The sequence below is a fragment of the Capra hircus genome, chromosome 17 (assembly GCF_001704415.2).
Source record: "Capra hircus breed San Clemente chromosome 17, ASM170441v1, whole genome shotgun sequence".
In the NCBI taxonomy this organism is placed as follows: domain Eukaryota; kingdom Metazoa; phylum Chordata; class Mammalia; order Artiodactyla; family Bovidae; genus Capra; species Capra hircus.
The window spans coordinates 68,840,279-68,866,553 of NC_030824.1; the positions used below are offsets into that span (position 1 = coordinate 68,840,279).

Genomic DNA, 26,275 nt, shown 5'->3' on the forward strand with positions numbered 1-26,275 from the left:
TCCATGGGTCAGAGTCGGACACAACTGAGTGACTAACACTGATGATGATGATTGTTTCTTGACTGCTTTTCGTGTCTGTATTCCCTCTCTCCACTAATTAGTAACTTCTTGTGCCTGCTCTTTGGAAAGCAGGGAAGGCTTAGGAGACTAAAGCCTTTTTTCTATATAAACAAGAAACAGGGGACATAGAGGGTCTTTTGAATCCAGGAGGGCCATACAGGGTCCTACTGTTTCACTGCTGAGGGGACGATACCTTTTACATGGCAGTTTTATCTCCTGCTTTCACAGAGACAAAGGAGAGTAAGAGCTTACTTCTTTTTTTTAAGTGACTCTTTTATAAGAGTGGTGGGTTTTCTCTTGTGGGTTCTTTCCTGCAGGGGTTCTTTTTTTGCTGGGCCATGCAGCATGTGGGATCTTAGTTCCCCATCCAGGGTTCAAACCCATGCCCCCTGAGGTAGAAGGTAGAGTATAAACTACTCAACTGACCACCTGGTCAGTCCCAGGAGCTTACTTTTTTGTAAGTGATTGTTTCTCGATAACTTTAGTTCAAAATAACCAATATGCCAAACTGACAATTTCGAGGGGACATATATTCGGAACTCCTACAACATAAGGGAGATAGAGGGGCTGAGTGTGAGCGGGAGACCTTAATAAACAAGAGACATGTGAACACATACTTGAAGGAGGTAAAGTTCCATAGGAGTCAATCTTTCCGGACAGAGGGAACAGGGGTGCAAAGTCCTGAGCTGGGGATGTGTCCAGAAACATGACCGGAGCAGAGAAAGTGAAGGAAAAGCAGAGGTGGGTGGGAGCTGATTTTCTAGAGCCCTGGAGGTCACTGCCAGGGACTTGGATTTTTATTGAACATTTAGGACTCCCCTGGTGGTTCAGCAGTAAAGAATCTGCCTGCAATGCAGGAGACCTGGGTTCGCCCCGTGGGTCAGGAAGATCCCCTGGAGAAGGGCATGGCAACCCACTCTAGTACTCTTGCCTGGAGAATCCCCTGGACAGAGGAGCCTGGCGGGCTGCAGTCGATGGGCTCACAAGAAGTCGGAGGAATGAAGCAGCTAAGCAGCAGGGAGACACCAGCGTTGCATGGTATATGCGTGCTTTAGCATGACCTCCTTGGCCGCTGCACTAAATGTTGATGTTTGGGGTGGGGATATGTGGGGGAAGAGCATTGGTTAGAAGCTGAAAGGCCATGTAAAGAGACTATTTCAACAATCCATGTGAGGTGATGGATTCTGGCTCTATTTTAAAGGAAAAGCCAGCAAGGTTTGCTGATAGATTCTATGGGCATGTGAGAGGAAGAGGAGTTACCCTGGTGGAGATAGAGAAGGCTGTGTTGGAGGGCTTAGTTTTGCAAAATGCCTTTCAGGCATTGCAGTGGGGATCTAGAGGAGCAGCTGGGGATATGCATCTGGAGGTCAGGGAGGACACACCTGGAAGTGGCCAGCTTGTACATTCTGCTGTAGCCATGAAGTCAACAAGAGCAAGAACTGATGGAGACGAAAGAGGACCAGGAGACACTAACATCAAGAAAAGTAGCCTGCAAAGGAGATAGGACAGGCCACTGAAAAGGAAAATTAGGAGGTTGCAGTGTCCTGGAAGCCAGAGTAAAGAAAATCAAGTGAGGAGAGAGCAGGGAACTGAGAGGACCACGGCAGGCAGGCCGAGGAGGTATACTCAGTTCCAGGTAAGAGATATCCTACCCTTTGCCTTGATAAGAAGTTCCAGTAGAGTAGCTGGGTAAAAAGCTGGGTCAGAACAGAAAGAATGGGAAGGGACAATTTAAAGACATGTTTACTACAGTCTTCTTTAGAAAACCTAGGAAATGTCTTGAGATTTTTGTGATTTGTGATTGTCGTATATTTGAGGTTTGTTTCCTCAAGAATTCAAGAGGCTGGGATGGGAGTTTTGTATTCAAGGCTCACAAGAGCATTTCTGATCAGGCTGTAAGACCACGAAACACTGGTATCTTCTGTAAAAAGTATGAAGCAGACATAATGTTCATTTTCTCTGCCATTCAGTTTTCTGAATGTTTACAGGATACTAAAGCTAAATTCTTTCCATAAGTCATATTAACATTAAAATCTCCATGAGGCCTGATTTACAGAAAAAGAATTGTATTCTTCAAACCAGATACTGGCTTGTTTGTCTATGCATTCACTTCCACCCTCCCTCTATCTTACTCCTCCCAACCCCACCCCAGAATGTAGGTTCCATGACAACAGAAACCATCTCTGTCTAACTGACCCCTGTTGCGAACACCTACAACACGTCCTGGTGCACACCAGCTCCCACAGAATGTAAGTATGAAATGAAATGAAATGCCTGTGTACAGACGTTACAGAATCGCAAGTCCATGTGCCCGATACACAGTAAGACCCATCAATATTAAAACATCAGAGTTTGGAACCGAGAAAAGTTTATTACACATTCATACAGGGAAATGGGCGGCTCATGTCCTAAGAACCCCAAAATTACTGAAAACTTTTAGCAAGCCCCTTTAAGAGCAAAAGGTGAGGGAATGTTGTGGTGAGTTGTTGCAAACTTCTTGGTATCAGAATCTTTGTGGTCAGGTCATGGTTTGGTAATGACTTTCCTGTAAAGCTCTACCAAATGAATGTTATTTGTTTATTGTTAACAGAATAATGTTACTCTGTCCTGACAAGAAAGGGCAAAGTCCCAAGGCACAACTTTCACCCTCTGAGGTCCCAGTCCTGGCTAAGAGGAGGCAGAGCTCAGCTACAGCTCCTCACGGCCAGGTTCCCCACTCTCTGCCCACCTGTCATCCCTGAGGGAGCCGGGCATCCAACCCAACTGGCCCTCAGTCTCCTCAGGCTGCCCAAGTAAGGGAGACCAGGTCTCACAGACTGTGACCCAGACAAACGGGCACTGCTATTAGGTCACAGACACGTTCACTGCTGCCTCAAGGCCTGGGCCTCAGCATGGAGGGCCTGAGTGAGGACTCTGGAGCCCAGCAGGACAGAGTGTACAGCCTGCTCCCTGGGCCCGCCAGCTTACCAGTTGGCCCAAGGCTGGGTAAGCTGGAGGGCCTCTAGGAGAAGGCCTGAATCTGCCTCTTACCTCACTCTCCACCTGATGACCACCACACCACTGACCCTGGCTGAATCGCTTCCCTAATGGTCCCTCACTGACAGTTCCTTGTGGGCAGGGCCCACTGTGGTTCTGACCAATAGCTGGACAGGGCAACTAACAGCCGCTCATTGATGCTTGCTTGTGGGCAGGACCTACTGAGGTACCAACCAACATCTGTTGCCTAGTAACAGGGTATGGAATAATAAGGCACAGCAATGGCTGCCTGCTAAGGGCTGTGCTCATCCTGCTATTACATGGAGACATTTTTGGTTGTTACAACTAGAGGTTGCTACAGGCATCCCAGTAGTCATACTGCTAAACACCCTATGATGCACAGGGTGAAACAAAGATTTCACCCTGTGAAAACAAAGAAACAGTCCCTGAAACAAAGATTATATAACTTAAAATGGCCATAGCGCCAAGGATGGAGAATCCTCTTAGAGAAAAAAGGAAAAAGAATTAACTCAATTCATATAAGACCTCTATTTGAATCTCTGGATGAAGACAAAGGCCTCCAGCAGAAGCCTGTGTGTATGTGTATACATATACATTTGGCCTTGCTGTGCAGCTTGTGGGATCTTCATTCCCTGATCAGGGATTAAACCTGGGCTCTCAGTAGTGAAAGCAAAGAGTCCTAATCATTGGATCTCCAGGGAATTCCCGAGTCTGGGTATATTAAAATTCCCTCAAGATACTCCTGGCTTTTATCCGATGTACTTTAGGGATCTATTTGTGTCAGTCCCACCAAGGCTGCAGGGACAGAATCCAGCCTGTAGTTGAAGAGTACATGGCAAAAGTACCCCAAACAAAGTAGAAAATATTCCAAACAAATATAAACTGAAGACTATCCTGATATAGAAAGGAAGATCATGTTTGTTAAGAAAAAGAATATCAAAAAAAAAAAAGAAAAAGAATATCCTAGGAGAATAATAAGCAAAAGACTTACACATGTTTATCATAAAAGATTTGTAAAAGGACAAGGAATGAAAAAAAAAAAAAGTCAACCTCATTAATATTCAAAGAAATGCAGTAAATCATGATGCTACTGTCATTTGAAATACAATTTTCAAATAAACAATATAGAAATACATCACAGATATAAATATACACACACGATAAAATGTTACTCCACCTGCCTTTGTTCATTCAGTACCATGTACTCTGCCACCCATTTTCCCATTCCACGCTGACAGTCCAATCCTCCTGAAACTAAAACCAACTGCCACTTCCTTGCCTAGAACTCTTTAGCCGGACCCATTCCAGCACAGGCCCCTTGGCCTACAAGGTCAGGGTGCCCAGAATCTTGGTTGTTCCTCCTCCCAGTCCTGCCTCACACTTTGCGCTCAAGTTATACACAGCACGTATGGTCATCAGTAGCTGTCGCACTTCTTGTTTGCTCATGAATTTCCCTGGAATTCCTAAAGCTTTGTCCTCCCCCCTCCCCGCCAGAGAATCCTCTGACCTGGAGCCCCTATGGTATCTTGGGGCTGCTGCCATCATCTCACATAGCACAGAGCCTGGAAATCCTAGTCCTCTCCTTAGAGTGTAAGTTTTAAACTAGGACTGTCTCACTAATTTTTCTATCCATGGTGCTAGCAAAGTGTCTCTGGTGCATAGAATGATTAATATTTAAACTGTTTTGTTCATTCTTTTTAAAATTTATTTTATTGTTTGAAATGTTCAGCATTCTGTTTAGAAAAGTGTGTTGGTGATTATACAGATATCTCATCAGAACTTGAGTGTTCTAACTTTTAAACTATACTTTTCTCTGTAAACCAAAGTTCATCTCATAACCTTAGAAACTGATGAGAGATACAAATTGAATTTTAAAAATAAATGAGCATTAATGACCTACCACCAGTGCTTTCCTTAAGGAAAACAGCTAAAGGCAAAAGCTCTCCAGGGCACGGAGACAAATTTCCACACAATGCAATGGCTTTGAGACATACAAAAAGGAAGGGAAAAACAAAAAAAGGGAGGAAGAGAAAGTCAGGAAACCTGGATTCAATTTTAACTTTAAAAATACAATTTTGGCTTTAGTTTGTGAATGCTGTCATTTTGGGGGACTCAATGGGGTTGACTGCAAGTGACAAGCAATCAATCACCTGTCCTCAACAGAAAATTCTGAGTGCTCTGAAAGGGCTGTATCTGAAGGAAACAGACATTTGCCATTTCATAAGTATGGTATGATCCACTGAAGACATTCCTTGTCAAACAGTTATGTATAGCTCAAAGATTTTTAAATCAAATATTCATTATTCAGCTAAATACAAAAAAGATTTTTAGCAGCATACGTAATCACAAATATCTCCTCTCTCATGTTAAGCATTCAACAAAGAAGTTTGCTGAGGCAGCATGGAAAGGTGCCAAAAGCAAACTGATAAATGTAAAGGGCAAAGTAGGAAAAATGGAGAAAAAAATGCCATTTACACATAAAAATGCTTCATTTTATCTGAAGAATTAGATATGTTTAATATCTGTATATAAACAGTTAATACATTTTTTTCCCATCATAATTTTTAAGTATAATCCAAGACTAAAAAAAAGTTCTTTTTTTTCTTTCAGACAAACTTAAAGCCACAGAAGATTCCTTTTAAATCAGTGAACTTATTGATTCAATGACAACTGGTCAATACTGAAACAGCAATCTCTCAAAGAAGGGTCAAAGTAAAGAAAGAGAAAGCCTAAAGTGTTCTCCATTTCAGCTGCTGCCAATCACAGGCCCTGCTGCTGCCACAGGCAGCACTGGTTGGCCTAACACTGGTCCAAGCAAACTTCAAATCTTACTTCTGGAGGATGGAAAACTGTAAGGTTTGGAAGGTAAGTCACCTAGTGGAAAATTCTTTATAAAAGACTATAAGGGCCAAGGATATCCAGTACCACAGAAGCATATAAATGCATAGGCTCCATGGAAAAAACCACTAAACATGAGAAATGATGACTTCTCTCACCTGTATAAAAGTGGGAAAAACTCATTTGATCAAAACCCCATTTTAAGTAGGTTGTCATGTCAGACTTTCTTTACAAAAGACAAATTATCACCAGGTTTCAAAGAGTACGGAAGAAGTGTTGGCCAAGGAGATGTTTAAACTACACTTTGACCTAGGATAAACCAAGTGGTTAAATAATTTCAAAACGTGCAAAAGATATATTTTCCATGAGTTATCAAGGCTCTTCAAAGTGCCTTTCAAATGATCCATGAGTCCTACTTGTTAAACAGTCACACAGGTGAGAATCAGATTCAGGTTTCCAACAGAAACTGTAGAATGTTACTTGGCAAAGCTGCAATCTCCTGTGACACCTTGTCAGGGAGTTGATCAGTCTTAAGTGACTCTGGTTCCTCTGGAATTGCTGTCAAATCCCACTTGGCTGCGAGCCGAGGTCAGAGGACGAGACGGCCAGCAGCCGCTGACAGAGGAGCGCGTTGTGCCGCTTCAAGTACCCTATGATGTCTCCCTGCTTCTCCACAAGCTCCTCCAGGCTCGAGAGAGGCCTGCACAGAACCAAGGTGGCCATGATTACACACGTTCACCAACAGTCTCTTTGCTAATGGAGCCCTACTACTTTTCAGTAAAGCATATTACATTTGTTATTTTTCTTAGACATCATAAGCCAAAGCAATATCCCCAAATGAGATTCTTTCTTTAGACTTAGTTTCACCACAGCTGAGAGGAAAGAAACAAATCAAACACAGTCGTAAACATATTCTAACATATGCAGAGTCCTAAACTCCAAGCATCAGAATGGTCTCTAGATTTTTAGATGAAAAAACTTTTAATTCTCTTTCTCTACTCTTTCACTCTGCACATACCTGAATCCAGTCTCCGAGGTAACATTGTTGGAGTAAGCATAGATTTTTTCTTCTTCAAGTACATCAGGCTGTGGCTTGGCTTTATTAAATTTTTGAATTTTCACTAAAATAAGAAAGTCATTATTATCAGGTTATCCAATCACAAAAAAATTTCTAATTCCATTTATTCAAATTACATTAGGAATTGCCTATTCTTTTCAAATAAAATGTAAAAAAAAAAAAAAGCACTTCATAAAGTGAATACACAAAAATGGGAAAAACTGACTAAAATGGAATGGAAATGCTGATGCAGAGAGGCAGGAGTAGAATCAGGAAACAGCCATCAGTGGTCACTGCCAGGAAGTGAAGACACCTATATAGAGGAGCCAGAGTTTGATGACCTGGAGACCACTGATGAACTTGAAGCCCTAATCCCAACATGACTGTCCTTGGAGACAGTACCTTTGGTGAAGTAATCAAGGTAAAAACAAAAGGGATTGCTGATCTGATACATGAAGAGACACCAGGGATACACGTACACAGAGCCAAGGCCACATAAGAACACAGTGAGAGGGCAGCCACCTATATCCCAAGGGAGAGGCCTCAGGAAAGTCATCCTTGCCCCCCCCCCCCAATCTCAGATGTCCAGTCTCCAGAACTGAATAACTAAGTTTATGTGTCTTAGTCATCCAGTTCTAGAAGCCCCAGAAGACTAATGCCACTGGGAGAAGTCAGCTGCAAACACAAGGCTGCTGCTCCCAACCTCCGATCTGTCTACACACCTGCATGTCTGAATAACAGCCACTGTCCAGGCACCTACTCCAACTGTATAACAACCCCAGGACATGGCTGGAATGAGTATTCCCACCAGAGATGGTACAAGGAGACAGAGGCTGAGGCAGGTCTCTGTGACAGGCAGTGACTGCCCTTGAGAATTATTTCTGCAGCTTGAAATGGGTGGAGTATTCAGCATGTGTGGAGGAGAGAGAAGGTGAGTTAGGCCCTGGCACAATTTTTAAAAACTCCACAGGATTCTTTCCTTTCCCATAATGACCCTTGAGATATAATTTACATGTGATGCAGTTCACATGTAATTCCTTTACTGTGTACAATTCAATGGTTCAATACAGTCAAAGTGTTGTGCAACTATCTCCACCATCAATTTTAGAACATCTTACCACCCCAAAAAGAAGCTTGGGTTCCTTGAGCAGTCATTCTTCATGTAGCTCAGCCTCTAGGACTAGGCAACACTTACACATTCTCTTTCTCTATAGATGTGCCTGTTCTAGTCATTTCAAGTATTATAGAATCATATAATATTTATAACTGCTTTTCCTATGGGCATAATGCTTTCAAGCTTCACTCCATGTACTCCTTTTTTTGTGACTGAACACTATTCTCTGTATAGACAGACTATCTTTTGTTGGTCTAGTCATCACTTTATGCCTTTTGGGTTGTTCCTACTTCTGTGTGTGTGTGTGTTAGTTGCTCAGTGGCATCTGACTTTTTGCAACCCCAGGGGCTGTAGCCTGCCAGGTTCTTCTGTCCATCGAATTATCCAGGCAAGAATACTGGAGTGGGTTGCCATTCCCTTCTCCAAAGGATCTTCCCAATCCATACTATAAACAATGCCACTTGGAACACAAAGTGTAGAAGTAGGCAGATACCCAGAAGTGCATGTGCTGAGTCATATGTTCAATCTGTCATGGAACCACCAGAACCCACAGATGATTTTCATGTGACTCTCAGCTGAGAACAAGGCAAAAGAAGCTTAAGCAATGAAGTTAAAGAGAAATGTGGGAAGGTTAGGAGATATGCAGAGGGTTCACCAGAAAGGACCAGAAGGAAGTGAGATGCCAAAAGAATGAAGTGAGGGAATGTAACGAGAAGCCCTTGACTTTCAGGAGATGGTCAAGAGAATTAGAAATGAGAAGCCTCTCACACAAAAACAGACACATAGATCAATGCAGCAGGATAGAGAGCCCAGAAATAAGCCTACACACTTATGATCAATTAATCTATGACAAAGGAGGCAAGAGAATACAATGGAGAAAAGAAAATTTGAACTTCAATAAGAGGGGCTGGGAAAACTGGACAGCTACATGTAAAAAATAAAATTATAACATTCTCTAACACCATATGCAAAAATAAACTCAAAATGGATTAAAGATCTAAATGTAAGGGTGGAAACTATAAAACTGCTAGAGGAAAACATAGGTAGCATGCTGCTAAGCTGCTAAGTCATTTCAGTTGTGTCCGACTCTGTGCGACCCCATAGATGGCAGCCCACCAGGCTTCCCCATCCCTGGGATTCTCTAAGCAAGAATACTGGAGTGGGTTGCCATTTCCTTCTCCAATGCATGAAAATGAAAAGTGAAAGTGAAGTCACTCAGTCGTATCCAACTCCCCGCGACCCCATGGACTGCAGCCTACCAGGCTCCTCCGTCCATAGGATTTTCCAGGCAAGAGTACTGGAGTGGGGTGCCATTCACAACAATTTTGGGGGGATCTATCTCTTACAGTAATGGAAATAAAAGCAAAAATAAACAAATGGAACATAATTAAACTTAAAAGCTTTTGCACAGCAAAGGAAATGATAAACAAAAAAAGAAAACCTAAAGAATGGGAGAAAATATTTCCAAACTAAACCATGACACCAACAGGGATTAATTTCAGTTCATACAGTTCAATATCAAAAAAACAAACAACCCAAACAAAAATAGGCAAAATTCCTAAATAGACATGTCTCCAAGAAGACATCAAAATGATCAACAGACATGAAAAGATACTTAGCATCACTAATTAGAGAAATGCAAATCAAAACTATAATGAAGTATTGCCTCACACCAGTCAGAACAGCCATCATCAAAAAGTCTACAAATAATAAATGCTGGAGAGGGTGTGGAGAAAAGGAAACCCTCTCACACTATTGGTGGGAATGTAAATTGGTGCAGCCACTATGGGAAACAGTATGCTGCTGCTGCTGCTAAGTCGCTTCAGTCGTGTCCGAATCTGTGCAACCCCAGAGACGGCAGCCTACCAGGCTCCCCCGTCCCTGGGATTCTCCAGGCAGGAACACTGGAGTGGGTTGCCATTTCCTTCTCCAATGCATGAAAGTGAAAAGCGAAAGTTGAAGTCGCTCAGTTGTGTCTGACTCCTAGCGACCCCATCCATGGGGTCCTCTGTCCATAGGATTTTCCAGACAAGAGTACTGGAGTGGGTTGCCATTGCCTTCTCCGATGGGAAACAGTATGGAAGTTTATTAAAAAACTAAAAACAGTTACCATATGACCCAAAAATCCCATTCTTAGGCATATATCTGGAAGAAAAACATGGTTTGAAAGGGTACATCCACCTCAATGTTCATTGCAGCACTGTTTACAATAGACAAGACAAGGAAGCAACCTACATCTTCACTGACGGAGGAAAAGATGTGATGCATATATACAATGGAATACTGCTGCTGCTGCTGCTAAGTCGCATCAGTCGTGTCCGACTCTGTGCAACCCCATAGACTGCAGCCCACCAGGCTCCTCCATCCCTGGGATTCTCCAGGCAAGAATATTGGAGTGGGTTGCCATTTCCTTCTCCAATGGAATACTAGTCAGTCATTAAAAAGAATGAAATAATAAAAAAAAAGAATGAAATAATGCCATTTGTGGCAACATGGATGGATCTAGTGATTATCATACTGAGTGAAATAAGTCAGAGAAAGACAAATATATGATATCACTTATATATGGAAACTAAAATATGATGCAAATCAACTTATTTACAAAACAGAAATAGACTTACAGACACAGAAAACAAACTAGGATTTCCGAAGGGGAAATGGGGTGCAGAGGGAGGGATAAATTAGGAGTTTGGAATTAATAGATATACACTACCATACATAAAATAGATAAACAATGAAGACTTACTATATGGCATAAAGAACTATATTCAATATCTTATAATAACTTATAATGGAAGAGAATCTTAAAAAGAGTATATATATCTGAATCACTTTGCTGTACACCTGAAACTAATACAACATTGTGAATCAACTACACTTCAGTGAAAAAAAAAAAGATATGAACAGCCCCTTGGCTTCCAATGGCATAAGCACAGCACCCTCATCCAAGAGCAGATAGGGACTGAGCACTGGGCGCCACCATGAAGGCTGGGAGAGTTCAGCAAAAAGATGAGGCCACCAAGGGGGCAGGCAGGATCCCAAGAAGCCAGGGTCCCAGGGGAAGTAAAGAATACATCTCGAGGAGGGAGCAAACCACCATGTCCAGTGCCACTTTGGAGATAAAGGATGAGACCTGACTGTCCCAGGAGGTTTGCTCCTGAATTGGAGTTATGTTCATATGGCATCTCCTTATAATGTTGTCTTCCACATAAAAACTCCTAGATAAATGGAGAAACTTGGAACAAGTTTAAGTTTCTTGAACTTGGGAACAGAAATAACACTTAACACGGTACAAAAATAAAAGTTAAGAGGCAGAAATAAAACACGTAGCTCGACAATTTAACAATGTCCAACTATCAGACTCATCTTTGTAGGTTTTTTTTTTCCTGAAGATGTTCCACTTTTTAAATTTAAGTATAGTTGATTTACAATGTTGTGATAGTTTCTGCTGTTTGTGGTTTTTAAAATAAGCTGCATGCAGTTAGCATTTTACAGATCGCAGGCCAGGCAACACCATGAGTGCAATCTACATAGAACAAGAAATCTACTCTTTCTTTCTGCTACAATAAGCCCAGGAGAGCTCTCACTAAACTGCAGGACATGGGACATGGGCCTGCTGCCCTTACACTCCTTTCCTCCCGAGCTGAAGCCAGAACATCAGGACTGCTAGAAGACTGGTAACTGAGTAGCATTTTTTGAAGCTTGGATTGTTTTTAAACAAATGGTGAGCCAATCAAATCACAAAGCTTTTAAGTTTCATGTTCCTAATTTTTTCCAACCGAGGCAGTCCAGTGCTCAGTGAAAAAGTCCATCTGTATTTCCAGAGATTAACTACTTTACTACAGACAAGTCAGTCAAGTTTAGGTTAGAATTAGTGTATCAAAGAATTATGTCATGAAGAGTTACTATTCACATTACCAAAACTAGATATCTTTTAAATCTTTTTAATATAGGGAGGAAAAATGTATGTATCAGGAGATTAACCTTAAATTTTTTGTGATACACTTCAGTGTATCATAACAAAAGCAATATTTGCCCTAGAAGTCTCAATCAGAGGCACAAAATAGTAAAATGGAACATGAGTTTTGGCCCATGTGACTTTTCCTTCATAACTGAAGAATTATCTCTTTCAAATAGGACAGATAGGGTATTTTATTGTCACAAAACAACTGTCGATCAATAATACCAAATTAGCTGTATTACAGATTTTGGTGCATGTCAATATTGCAACAGGAATGAAACCTTGATTTCTATCAGCTTTGGAATTTTTTCTCTTCAAGAATCCTTCCACCTATTTTTCCTGTTAACATACTTAAAGCTTATTTAATTTTACCCCTCAGATTTTGAGAGACAGCTAGCTGTACAGAGCAATCCTTAGACAATTCTAAATTTAGAAAGAAGTAGATTCTTAAATGGTTTATCAAAAACAAGTTTGGTTTAAATACAGTTTTCATGTACTAACTTATTTACTTTCATTTTTTATTACAATTTTGACCCCACCAGCACCTGGGATCTTAATTTCTGGATGAGGGATAGAACCCATGCCTCTGCAGTGGAAGTTAAAGAGTCTTAACCAGCATGACTGCCAGACAAGTCCTACATTTTGTTATTTTCTAATTTAAAGCCAGACTTACATCTCAGTTGCCTTTGAGGACTCAGAATTTATGGACTTATCATTTCTGTTTTTTAATGAAAAGCCTTCACTCTATTTAACAAGAATTTGTTGATGACATAAATCTAGAAATATGACTCACTGGTATGTTCCTAGTGGTTTGAAATTAGAGGAGTTTGGATGTGGTTAGCAATGAGAGACATGGGTGCTCAATAGGGTCTCAGCCACATAGAAAAGCTTTCATGCCAGAAAGGTAAACAGGCTGGACTTCAGGTGGGGATGGGACCTGCAGTTAAAGACCTTTCTCAGTTCTAACAGGCTAGTTGTCATGCTCACCTGTGTACACAAGCAGGCACGTCAGGGAACAGATCAGCTCCAGGGCCAGGGTGGCCAAAATGAGGTTCAGGTACCATGTGCTGGGCTCAGGGAAGGAGTGCTGCAGGCAGAGGAGAAGGAGGAGTGCCGTGCTGCCTGCAGGGAGGAGATGTACACAGGTCGGGGCACAGCCGGGATCCAAGCACCCCGGCCACCACCACAGCAGGGGCATGCACCCCCAGTTATTCGGCAAGAAGGAAGTTAGAGGATGGAAATCAAACACAAATAAACAACACTGCCAAAAGTAAATGATGTCCATAACACAAATAGAGAAGAATCTGGACTTTCTTAAAACTCAAGGAGTAAGTTTCTACAAGGACCCAGTGGCCCCTTCTGGTCATGCACCACAGTCAAGGGCAGAGCGAGGGTCCAGAAAAACCCAGGACACGCTGCTGACCTTGGACAGATGATCCAACACCTCTACTTACTGTGACATATGGGATGACGGTACCTTCCTCACAGAGCTGCTGTGAGGAGTAAATAAGTTTGTGTGTGAAAAACACTTAGCATGATGCCTAGCCTGTGAGTATTCAATAAATATGAGCTGTTCCCCCCTGCTCAGATATCCATTATTTATTTTTGAAGATCATTTTAACTTCATCCTATACTTTTATTTTGAAGACTGTCAAAGAAAAGTCTGGGCTTCCCAGGTGGCTCAGTGATAAAGAATCAGCCTGCCAATTCAGGAGCTGGAGGAGTTGTGAGTTTGATCTTCAAGTTGGGAAGATCCCCTGGTAGAGGAACTGGTAACCCACTCCAGTATTCTTGTCTGGAGGATTCTGTGGACAGAGGAGCCTGGAGGGCTGCAGTCCACGGGGTCACAAAGAGTTGGATGTGACTGAGCATGCTCATGCATCAAAGAAAAGTTTAGGGGCAGAAATCATTCTTATAGTGTTTTATCTTAGAATTTCCTAAAACTAACACATTTATCTAAATCTGATCATGGCTGGGGAGATGCTTATTTGACTTACCTTCTATTTCTTGGTACAATGGGATTATTTTGAGCCATGATTTTAAATAACCTATCAGAAGTCTCTCTACACAAAGTAATAGTCTAGCACAAATCCCTAAGGCCTCTCCTTACACTCACAAATGTCAGTGTCTTAGCATGTTGACCAAGAGCTCAATTTATAAATTAGCTTTATGTACAAGGAAAATTTTTTTTTAATTTAGAAATTTATTCTGTTTAATCCACAAGCTTTATATAGCTTTAGTTAAAAAAAAAAAAAGGAACCATAAGAATGCCAACAATATTTAAACCCCCTTTTTTAAAAAGGGGATTTTTTTTGGCTTAAAATATTTCACTCTAAACGAATTTATGTCAGCTGTCAATGAAAGAATGTCACTAATACACTGTGGACACCTTTTGCAATGTAAATCCATGCCCTTTTTTTTACATGGTGAACTTCAACCTAGCAATTATTACAAATGTTATAGTCTAAAGCTCAAACACATTTTAGCAATTTTGAAATTGAACTGCGTACAAACCAAATAAAATTTACATCGTAACAAACATTTCCACCTAGGACTGTGGGGACACTTGAGCCTTCCACATTGATCTCAGGGCCTTTTCACGCAGGTGCTTTTCTAAGTCATCAAGGTTATCTTCAGCCTCACTTTCAGTCTCCTTCTTAGGCTCTGGCTCTGCCTCTGGTTCTTCCTGTGCTGATGTGGTTGTGGGAGCAGCTACAGCTGCAGGGGTTACAGCAGCCGCAGCAGCGGCAGCTACAGCCTTCTCCTTCTTGTGTTTTTTGTGCTTTTTGTGCTTCTTATCCTTTTTGTGTTTCTTGTCCTTCTTTTTCTTCTTTTTCTTTCCACCTCCTTCTGGGTCTGAATTCCTTGCCGGTGATGGGCTTGGTGTTGGGCTTTTAGCCTTTTTAACCGGTACCGCTGGTGACCAGTTGGTGGAGGGTGACTGAGACTGGACAGGTGACGGAGGTGCTGGGGGCTTTTCAGCTGCTGGCTCAGGAGATCCCGAGACAGATCGGGAAGATGAGACCCTCCTTACCGACTGAGGGCTTGGTGAGGCAGCTTTTTTTATCTTTTGGGGTTCCGGAGTCCTGGAGACTCTCCTAATGGGCCTAGAACCTGGAGATGGGGACTGCCTTCTTTGGGGTGACGATGATGCTCCTCTTCGAACAGGTGGAGGACTTGAGGTCTGAGGAGCGCGAGGCCATGGTGAGGGCGAATGCCGTTTGTTTGGCTGCGGTGACCGGGCCTCCCGGGCAGATCGGCTTGGGGAAGACCCTTTCCTATGCTTTGATGACAATGAAGGCGAACGTCTCTTGGTGACTGGGGGGCTTCTTTGTTTGGGAGGTGGTGAATGGGAGACCCGACGCTTTGGTGGTGGAGATGGTGATGCCCTTCGTTTAGGAGGGGGAGGGGGCGAAGCCGTTCTTCTCTTTGGAGGTGGAGAAGGAGAGTATCTCCTCTGTATTGGAGGAGAGTATCTTCTTGGGGAAGGTGAGCGACGACGTGGAGGAGACGGAGTCCTTCGTCGTGGTGGTGGTGTGGGAGACCTGCGTCGACGAGGCGGAGGAGCAGGAGAAGGAGAACGTCGCCTTCTGGCGGGCGGTGGGGAGGGACTTCTCCGTCTACCACGAGGGGAAGCCTCCTTCTGGCGCTTTCGAGGTGATGGAGAGGCACTCCGGGCAGGGGAATGTCTCCGTCGCCTGCCTACCTCACCATTCTTCACATGGGACCTTTTGGGTCGTTCATCTTCTGAGGAAGAGGAGGAGCCAGAATCAGACGAAGACTGCTGGTTCTGTCGTCTATACTGGCGCCTCTGCTGCCCAGAATCTGCTGCAGCCATTTTGCCACCTTTATCTTCTTCCGATTCAGATAACTCTACTTTCCGAGGCTTCGGTGCTGGTGAAGGGGATTCTCTTTTCTCAGTACCTTTATGTTTTGTCACTTTACCTGAAGTTCTCCCTGGAGAGACAGAAACACGACTTTTCCTTGTATGGTTTGACTGCTGGGGTGTTGGGGAATGACGAGTTTTTGGCGGTGGAGTAGCTGGAGGTGATGGCCTATGCCTTCGCCTCGGAGGACTTGCTGAAGGCGATAACCTACGAGTTTTTGGAGGAGGGCTGGATGTCATCTTCGGAGGCTTCTTTGGCGGTGACCGGGAACGAGACGAAAAAGATGATGAACTACCCCCAGACAAGGATGCTGACGAACGCCTTCTTCGTCTCACTGGAGATCTACTCCTTCTATGCCTTGGTGGAGGAGGCATTCGTCTCGGTGGGGTCCTTCTTCGAGGAGATGGCCGTCTTCTTGGGCTTGGCCGCCTTCTAGGTGAGTAAGATCTTGATCGAGATCTATGGTGCCTTCTTGGTCTAGTATGAGAAGAAGAGCCAGAACGTGTCCGGGATCTTGACTTGGAACGTGACCGAGATCTTGGTCGGGTCTTCTCCTTTTCCTTTTTTGAGTTTTTCTCTGGAGAATGTTCTTTAGGCTCTAGTACTGGTTCAGTCTTGGGAACTTTCAGGATGTCACTAGTAGAAGTGGCCTCTTGTACTGAAGCTTCTTTTACTTTCACTGATGGCTCTGGGAGCTCTGGAGTTTTTTCCTTCTTCTCTGGAGCAGGGGAAGGACTCCGGCTTTTGGTTCTGTGACGGGGAGACCGAGAATGACTGCGCTTTCTCTCTCTCCTGACAGGGGAAGATCGTCTTCTAGGGGAAGGAGATCTGGACTTGCGTCTTCTTGGGCTTCGAGACTGCTCCCTTTTTTCTCTGCTGCTTTCTTTTTCTTCTTTATCCCTCTTATCCTTGTCTTCATCTTGCTTTTTCATAGATGCCAACTTTTCTTGTTCAATCTGTCTCTGTTTTATTTCTTCCTTCTTCAGTTCTAGGAAAGCAGAAGGGATTCCAGCGATGTTTTCTTGTGCACTTAAGAGTAGGGGCCACAGTTCTCCCATAAATTCTCTAGCATTTTTTCCATTCAAAAACCCGGTCAGGTTGATTTGCATCATTTTCGAATCTGGATTCTTCACTTCCAACTGGTTGAATATAAACTCAATCACAACATCATCTTCAAACCCAAGGATTTCCGTTACTCGTTTTGTTATCCAAGGCTTTATAACCTCCAAATTTACTTTGCTCATGTCCACCTTTTTCTCTAGGCATTCTGCGAATTTCAGCTGCTTCAGTAGCTTCTTCTGTTTGTTGCTGAACCGATTATCCTGTTCTGCACTTGTTCCGCGGAAGAATCCCGCGTGCATCTTGCTGCCTCGCTCGGAGATCGCTCCCCGTACAAGGAAAATTTAATTTTACAGCTTTAGGAAGAGGAAAAAACTAGAGGAAAACCTCTGCAGGGAAAGTGAACACAGTTTCCAAAGGACTTTTGATATCCTGAGAAGGTCTATGTCAGCAAGGTGGCAGGACATGGGGTGAACCTGCACGCAGCAGCAGAGACTGCTGAAGTAAGACATTCTCCTGATAACAAACACTGTAGACACGAGAGCACCCCACCCACTCTGCCCATGTTTCAGTGAAGGGTTAAGTTTTCAAATCGATGAAAAAAACAACTAAACGTGCAACTTGTTATGTAGCTAGTAATATTTGAAAGAGTTCAAGATTAAGGAAGGAGAAGAGAAAAATCAGATAAATACTTTCAGCTTACTGGAAGGAAACCAAAGCCCTTTTTCCCATCTCCACAAAATAAAGTCAAATCAATTTATTTTTCTCTCTGCAGAGAAAAACAAGTGTCAAGATGAAGCTAAACAATACCCAGAAATACTATCATAGGCCAAAAAAAAAGAATGGTTACACCCTTCAGATTAACTGGAAGTTCTATATCCTCATAGATTTATGTTATTTTTCTTCAAATTAGAAAAAATATATATTTAAAGAAAACAGAAACAGAGTAAACATCTGCCCCAATCTCTTGGATTTTCTGGTTCCTTATATAAGCAACTTGAAAGTGAAGCCTTCTGTGATTGTTTAGAAACAGGTTGTGATTAAGGGTCATACATGTAGCAATAATTTCAAAGTCAAAAGAAAGGCAAAAAATGGCTAGAAAATGGAAGCAACCTAGATGTCCGTCAGCAGATGAATGGATAAGAAAGTTGTGGTACATATACACAATGGAATATTACTCAGCTATTAAAAAGAAGGCACTTCAATCAGTTCTAATGAGGTGGATGAAACTGAAGCCTATTATACAGAGTGAAGTAAGTCAGAAAGAAAAACACCAATACAGTATATTAACACATATATATTAAATTTAGAAAGATGGTAATGATGACCCTATATGCAAGACAGCAAAAGAGACACAGATGTAAAGAACAGACTTTTGGACTCTGTGGGAGAAGGGGAGGGTGAGATGATTTGAGAAAACAGCATTGAAACATGTATACTATCATATATGAAATAGATCACCAGTCCAAGTTTGATACATGAGACAGCTGCTCAGGGCTGGTGCGCCAGAGGGATGGGATGGTGAGGGAGGAGGCAGGGGGGTTCAGGATGGGGGACATATGTGTACCCATGGCTGATTCATGTCAATGTATGGCCAAAACCACCACAATACTGTGAAGTAATTAGCCTTCAATTAAAATAAATTAATTTTAAAAAAAGATTAGACAATCTCTTGGTGATTTCAATACTATTTCCAGACCAGCACTGGAGAAACTGAACATACAGTCAGCATACAGGTCAGTATATAGACAAGATTCCACTTTTGCTTTGTCACAGGCACAGAGTATAAGTGACATCTTCTGGCCAAACACAAGCACCGCACATTAGCCATGAAGTGAAAGTGAAGGTCACTCAGCCCTGTCCAATTCTTTGGGACCCCATGGACTATACAATCCACGGAATTTCCAGGCCAGAATACTGGAGTGGGTAGCCTTTCCCTTCTCAAGGGGACCTTCTCCCCCAGGAATAGAATACAGGTCTCCTGCATTGCAGGCAGAATCTTTATCAGCTGAGCCACAAGGGAAGCCAAAGAATACTAGAATGGGTAGCCTATCTTCTCTTCAGGGGATCTTCCCAACCCAGGGATTGAACCAGGGTCTCCTGCATTGCAGGTGGATTCTTTACTGAGCTATCAGGGAAGCCCACACATGAGCAGTAGAAAGCAGAAACAGCTCTTCCTCTGGAGAAGGAGTTAAGGCCACCCCCTTGGAGATGTATCAGGACTAGTCATCCCACTACAATGCTTCTTTCTCTGCAATCCCTGGGCCCTCCACCCCCACTGAGAACCTCACTGAGCAGATGAACTTGCAGCCTGACTTTTAAGAAAAGGCACTACAGAATACAGAAGAAAAAAAAATTAAATTCTATAGAGCTGTTTTTCTGTGAAAAGATTAATTTCTAATTTGGCTTCAAAATGTTTAATCATTTATTCTGGACTCAAATTGAAACAGAGGGCTTTTTTTAAAAAAAAAAAAGGTAGAAACTTTGACAATTAGGCAAAAATACATGAGAGTTCAAATTAATTCCATTAAGCCTTTAAAATGTCTGCAGCAATAAAGAAAAGCAGGTAGGCATATGTTCAAAGTCCTCGATGGACTTTCTGATCTTGCATTCATAAATTGCTTTCCACATTTCTGTTTTAAATAATACATCTTATTATAAAACAGTCTCTCTCTTACTACAAGAAAAGCATTATGCTGTTGTTTAGTCACGAAGTTGTGTCCGACTCTTTGTGATGCTATGGAGCCTCTGTCCATGGGCTTTCCCAGGAAAGGATATTGCAGTGGGTAAGAAAAGCATGAAGCTTCGTGTAAAATAAAATAACTCTCTCTTATCCTACAAGTATAAACTAGCATCAGCTTTATATCTCCTTGAGATAAACAAGACTGCTAGTAGCAAGAGGAATGAAGGGAGTCACATTTCACCCAGGCCTTCCTTGCTCACAATTAAGTGCCACAGTAAAATATGCCTTTTTGTCATAAAGGTTGTTTTAAGCTGATTAGTTTTAAGAAATGGTAGACAAAGATGAAGTTCTGAAAAACAACTAGGGGTTAGCTTTTATGAGAGGCATTTACATTTATAAGGGAAATCTCCATTGATAAGGTGATATCCCTCTATATATCAGGATGAAATAAGAGAGCCTTCCTAAGTGAACAAAGCAAAGAAGTAGAGGAAAATAATAGAATGGGAAGACTAGAGATCTCTTCAAGAAAATTAGAGATATCAAGGGAACATTTCATGCAAAGATGGGTACAATAAAGGATAGAAACAGTATGGACCTAAAAGAAGCAGAAGATAATAAGAAGAGGTGGGAAGAATACACAAAAGAACTATACAAAAAAGATCTTAATAATCCAGACAACCATGCTGGTGTGATCACTCACCAGGAGACAAACATCCTGGAATGCGAAGTAAAGTGGGGCTTAGAAAACATCACTACAAACAAAGCTACTGAAGGTGATGGAATTCCAGCTGAGCTATTTCAAATCCTAAAAGATGATGCTGTTAAAGTGCTGCACTCAATATGCGAGCAAATTTTGGAAAACTCAGCAGTGCCAACAAGACTGGAAAAGGTCAGTTTTCATTCTAATCCTGAAGAAGGACAATGCTAAAGAATGCTCAAACTACTGCATAATTGCACTAATTTCACATGCTAGCAAGGTCATGCTCAAAATTCTCCAAGCTGGGCTTCAATAGTATGTGAACCAAAAACTTCCAGATGTACAAGCTGGATTTAGAAAAGGCAGTGGAACCAGAGATCAAATTGACAACATCCGCTGGATCGTAGGAAAAGCAAGAGAATTCCAGAAAAACATCTACTTCTGCTTCATTTTGTACTCTAAAGCCTTTGACTGTGTGGATCACAACTGTGGAAAATTCTTAAAAGAGATGAGGATACCAGACCACCTTACCTGCCTCCTGAGGAACCTGTATGCAGGTTAAGAGGCAACAGTTGAACCGCACATGGAACAACAGACTGGTTCCAAATTGGGAAAAGAGTATACAAGGCTGTATACTGTCACCTTGCTTATTTAATTTATATGCAGAGCACATCATATGAAATACCAGGCTGGATAAAGCACAAGCTGGAATCAAGATTGCAGGGAGAAATATCAGTAACCTCAGATATGCAGATGATACCACCATTATGGCAGAAAGTGAAGAGGAACTAAAGAGCCTCTTGATGAAAGTGAAAGAGGAGAGTGAAAAAGTTGGCTTAAAACTCAACATTCAAAAAACTAAGATCATGGTATCCGGTCCCATCACTTCATGGCAAATAGATGGGGAAAAAATGTAAACAGTGAGAGACTTTATTTTCTTGGGCTCCAAAATCACTGCAGATGGTGACTGCAGCCATAAAATTAAAAGATGCTTCCTCCTTGGAAGTAAAGCTATGACAAACCTAGATAGTATATTAAAAAGCAGAGACATCACTTTGCCAATAAATGTCTGTATAGTCAAAGCTATGGTTCTTCCAGTAGTCATGTATGGATGTGAGAGTTGGAACATAAAGAATGCTGAGCACCAAAGAATTGATGCTTTCGAACTGTGGTGTTTGAGAAGACTCTTGAGAATCCTTTGGACAGCAGGAGATCCAACCAGTAAATCCTAAAGGAAATCAACCTTGAATATTCATTGGAAGGACTGATGCTCAAACTGAAGCTCCAATACTCTGGCCACCTGATGCGAAAAGCCGACTCATCAGAAAAGACCTTGATGCTAGAAAAGATAGTAAGTAGGCAGAGAAGGGGATAACAGAGGACAAGATGGTTAGATGGCATCACTGACTCATTGGACATGAGTTGGAGCAAGCTCTGGGAGACAGTGAAGGACAGGGAAGCCTAGTGTGCTGCAGTCCATGGGGTCGCAAAGAGTTGGACACGACTAAGGGACTGAACAATAACAAATACCACAATGACTCTAACTCTCTAGAAACTCTAATCATGGAGAAGGCAAGAAATCAATGGAAATCTGCTTAACAACCTTACCATTGCTTATTGCACTTCTCCTGGTCACCTCTCAGAATTACTGCCCCCTGCAATCTTTCCCATCTTCTTTGGTCTTTAGCTGTAGATGTTATTGAAGTAGGTGGCTTAGGCCATTTTCGAGTCACTCAGTTCTCTTGGGTCTCTCTCTTGTATATTGTTGTTTAGTTGCTGTGTCTGACTCTTCTGTGACCCCATGGACTATAGCCCACCAGACTCTTCTATAAATGGGATTTCCCAGGCAATCATACTGGAATGGGTTGCCATTTCCTTCTCCAGGCGTCTTCCAACCCAAGGACTGATTGCATCTCCTGCACTGGTAAACAAGTTCTTTACCACTGAGACACCAGGGAAGCATCTCCCTTGTATACAGGAAGTATAATGTTATTAAACTTTTTTTTTTTTCTTCTGTTAACCTGTCTTTTTTTGGTGGAATCTCAGCTAAAAACCTAGAAGGGAAGAGAAAATATTTTTCCTCTTCTATATAACAAATACAGATTTCTAAGGGAAATACAAGAAAAATTTCAAGACATTAAAGTGATATGAATTTTAGTGGCCACATCACTCTCACAGAAACAACAGCATATATTTGATTATAAAACCAAACTTAACACCTTATTCTGCTGTCATTTATGCCACTCAAGCAAGCTGCCAAAGGGCTGAGTGAGACAACTGAACTTACCAGTGGAGTGTATCATCAGTGGAAGTCTTTTCAGATGTCTTGTTGACCGGTAGATCTTGTTATAGCCTCGGTTTCTTACTTTGCAATGGTGATACTGGATGTATCGTTCAAGAAGGAAATACAGAATCCACAAAATAACTTTTCCAAGGATTATGACTGTCTGAACTTTCAGTGGGTTGGTATAGTTTCCTGGGCACTTGTCCTCCATTGGATTGGGGTAAGAACAAAGCACACCTGTTAAAAATGCTAAAATAACAAACACAAGCTGGTAGAAAAGAAAACAGTAGGATTAACATTCAATATTTGGATTTAAGAAACAATAAGGTTCATGCCCAGCACATACTCTTATACCTGTGACTTTCACTATCCTATTTTTTATGAATTTAAAAATGGATTTTTGCTATTTTTACAAACTTTTTAAACAGATAACCTGGAGAAAATTTTGCAGAAAATTTGGGGAAAAAACAAATTCCAAATAAGAAAATAAAAACCACCCTAAATCCCATCTGCTAGAGATGAGTACTTCAATGTTAAATGCAGTTTCCTGTCCACTTCTTTTATTAAAAAGAGTAAAAACAATTAATTCAGCACCTCAAAAGTAACTAATAAACATCATGCATTAAAGTTTATTTCTAATTTCAGTTTTAAGAGAACTAAAATAATTGTCCAATTAGATTGACAAAATTTTAAAGACTGGTATCAAAATATGGGCAAACGGTCTTACAAAATGCTGACTGGTCTGGGATGTATTGTTGAAAATAATTTGGAAATATCTTGACTGAGAAATTCTATCTTAAGACCCAGTCACTCAGAAGTAAAAGCAGAAGTAAAAGATATTTTACTTCAGTTTTCTCTGTATTTTAAAAGAAAAAAATGTAAACTGCCCAAGTATATGTGTGTATCCAAAGCAGAATATTTGAATAAATTAAGGTATACCCACTCACATAATAGAATGTTATTCAGCTATAAAAGAATTAATTGAAGTTCTATCTATTAGTTTGGGTAGATATCTATGACATGTTAAGATTTAAAAACACTAATGTTTAAAGTAGTAGTTGAAAGTGCGGTCTCCAGACCAGTTAGAAATGCAAACTCTCAAGCCCCAAATCAACACCTCTGGGGGAGCAGTCAGAAGCCTGTGGTGTAATAAGCCTGTCAGGGGGTCTGATGTATGTTCAAGTTTGAGAAATGTTGTTTAGAAATAAATACTGTAGTATCTATTTTTTTTTCCTTGGAAATGGGAGACCTCCTTTTACAGTGTGGTAATCTTTTTGTATATATTTGTATGAACTTAGATCATGGCATCCGTTCCCATCACTTCATGGGAAATAGATGGGGAAACAGTGTAAACAGTGTCAGACTTTATTTTTTTCGGGCTCCCAAATCACTGCAGATGGTGACTGCAGCCATGAAATTAAAAGACGCTTACTCCTTAGAAGAAAAGTTATGACCAACCTAGATACCATATCAAAAGCAGAGACATTACTTTGCCGACTAAGGTCCGTCTAGTCAAGGCTCTGGTTTTTCCAGTAGTCATGTATGGATGTGAGAGTTGGACTGTGAAGAAAGCTGAGCGCCGAAGAATGGATGCTTTTGAACTGTGGTGTTGGAGAAGACTGTTGAGAGTTCCTTGGACTGCAAGGAGATCGACCCAGTCCATTCTGAAGGAGATCAGCCCTGGGATTTCTTTGGAAGGAATGATGCTAAAGCTGAAACTCCAGTACTTTGGCCACCTCATGCAAAAGTTGACTCATTGGAAAAGACTCTGATGCTGGGAGGGATTGGGGGCAGGAGGAGAAGGGGCCAACAGAGGATGAGATGGCTGGATGGCATCACTGACTCGATGGACGTGAGTCTGAGTGAACTCCGAGAGTTGGTGATGGACAGGGAGGCCTGGCGTGCTGCAATTCATGGGGTTGCAAAGAGTCGGACATAACTGAGCGACTGAACTGAACTGAACTGAACAAAAGATACTGCAAGAAATACAACAAACTCTGAGATATATTTATTAACTCAGGGAGAAGGGGTGAAGCAGAGAAATGGGAAGATTATATCTCGGTATACTGTGTTTTACTTGTTATAAAAGGAAGTATTATTCTGTAATATTTTGAAAAATCATATTAAAGAAAATTTTAAATGTTGTCATTAGCATCCATCACCAAGCAGGCACCTATCACCAAGCAGGGAGTCTTATCATGTAATAAATCTATTTAAAATGTATGTGATTTGTCAAGAGTAGTAATATTTGCTATATTATGCACATCCTCATAAAGCAAAAGTGGAAAAGTCAACATACTCCCTCTACTGTAATGTACTATACATTGAACCTACCTGAACCATTTTATACAAAGTAGCATATAAAGGCATTAATTTTTCTTGTTCTTTAACACAAGATTATCTTAGTCCTAAAATTAGGGCAATCAGTGCCATAATAGCAAAGGCAGGCAATTTTTTTTAAGTGTTGTGTACATGTATGTGTATGTATGTATCACATACATAAAAAATATGAATACAAAATACATAAAAAGGCACCAGGAAAGAAGTGCTTCAGCTGCTGTCTGGAAATTAGGAAGCCATGGCAGAACCAGGCCACTTGCTAGATGTATAGAGGAGCACACGCATACCTCTGTCCTCAATGCAGTCAGTTCTCTCACAGCGCACCTCACTGGAGCAGCAGCTGGGCCAGTCCTCAACCACGTCCACTCTCCTCATGAATACCCAAGAAGCGGCAAGATTTTGCCCTCTTTTGATTTTTCACATTTCAGCAAAGAGCAACTGCAGCCCCTGGTGCTTGAGACTACAGTCATCAAAATGAGGAAGAGACTTGGAACAGAGCCCCCAGCGAGCCTCCAAGACCATCCATACATGTGTCTTGTTTTTATGATGTTGAACTTTACTTATTTCTTTTTATTGAGGAACATAACTGACATAAAATGTGTTGATTTGAAAAATTCATATGTTGCAAAATGATGGCCACCATAGCTTTAGCCAATACCTGTATCATATCATATAATTACCATTTCTTTTTTGTGGTAAGAGCAATTATTTAGTCTCCGAGCAACTTTGAAATTTATAATATTATAGTGTTGACTATAATCTCTATGCTATGCATTAGATCTCCAGGATTTATTTATCTTGTGGTTGACATGTTTTAAAAATCCCCAGACATTTGTAATTTTATCATATAAAACATGGGAAAACATTATACTGATTTCTCTGTTTAACATTATTTCCTAGGTGTAAATAAATTGATAAATGTCTGTCAACATATAGATTTATCTATATCTTTTTTGTTGTTTTTAGAACTGAAAAAGTAATACGTGATATGGTAAAAAAAATTTTTCAAATAGTACAAAAGGTAAACATTAAAACATATTAGGTGTCCATTCCATTGAGGTGCTCAGTGCAACTAGTATTAAAAAGATGTCTGCTTCTGGAAATACTCTATTACAGAATACAGAATAAATGTTAAATGTTTCCAATACCAATTCCAAGGGGGTGGGTGAGCAGGAGGCGAGCAAGCCTTTAACACCAGCTTTAACACCAGCTGCATGTACTACTGCTGCAGCTAAGTTGCTTTGGTCATGTCCGACTCTGTAAGACCCCATAGCCCACCAGGCTCCCCTGTCCCTGGG

The 26,275-nt window shown here is 41.4% G+C and overlaps 1 protein-coding gene and 1 pseudogene across 4 annotated transcripts in view; both read right to left on the reverse strand.

Annotated features, from left to right (window-relative positions):
* TMEM192 (transmembrane protein 192) overlaps positions 2,412-26,275 on the reverse strand; it is a 35,030-nt gene continuing 11,166 nt past the window's right edge. For 2 of the 3 annotated variants that reach the window (XM_018061630.1, XM_018061629.1), the window contains exons 3-6: positions 22,641-22,905; positions 13,015-13,149; positions 6,914-7,016; positions 2,412-6,595 (exon numbers count right to left, since the gene is read on the reverse strand). In XM_018061630.1, coding sequence (XP_017917119.1) covers positions 6,457-6,595; positions 6,914-7,016; positions 13,015-13,149; positions 22,641-22,905 — 642 coding nt within the window. In that variant the 3' untranslated portion in view covers positions 2,412-6,456. The remainder of the gene's footprint in view (positions 6,596-6,913; positions 7,017-13,014; positions 13,150-22,640; positions 22,906-26,275) is intronic. The other variant, XM_018061631.1, reaches the window with a different exon arrangement.
* LOC102179121 lies at positions 14,484-17,509 on the reverse strand (annotated as a pseudogene). Its single transcript, XR_001296679.2, has one exon. The product of XR_001296679.2 is annotated as a serine/arginine repetitive matrix protein 1 pseudogene (transcript).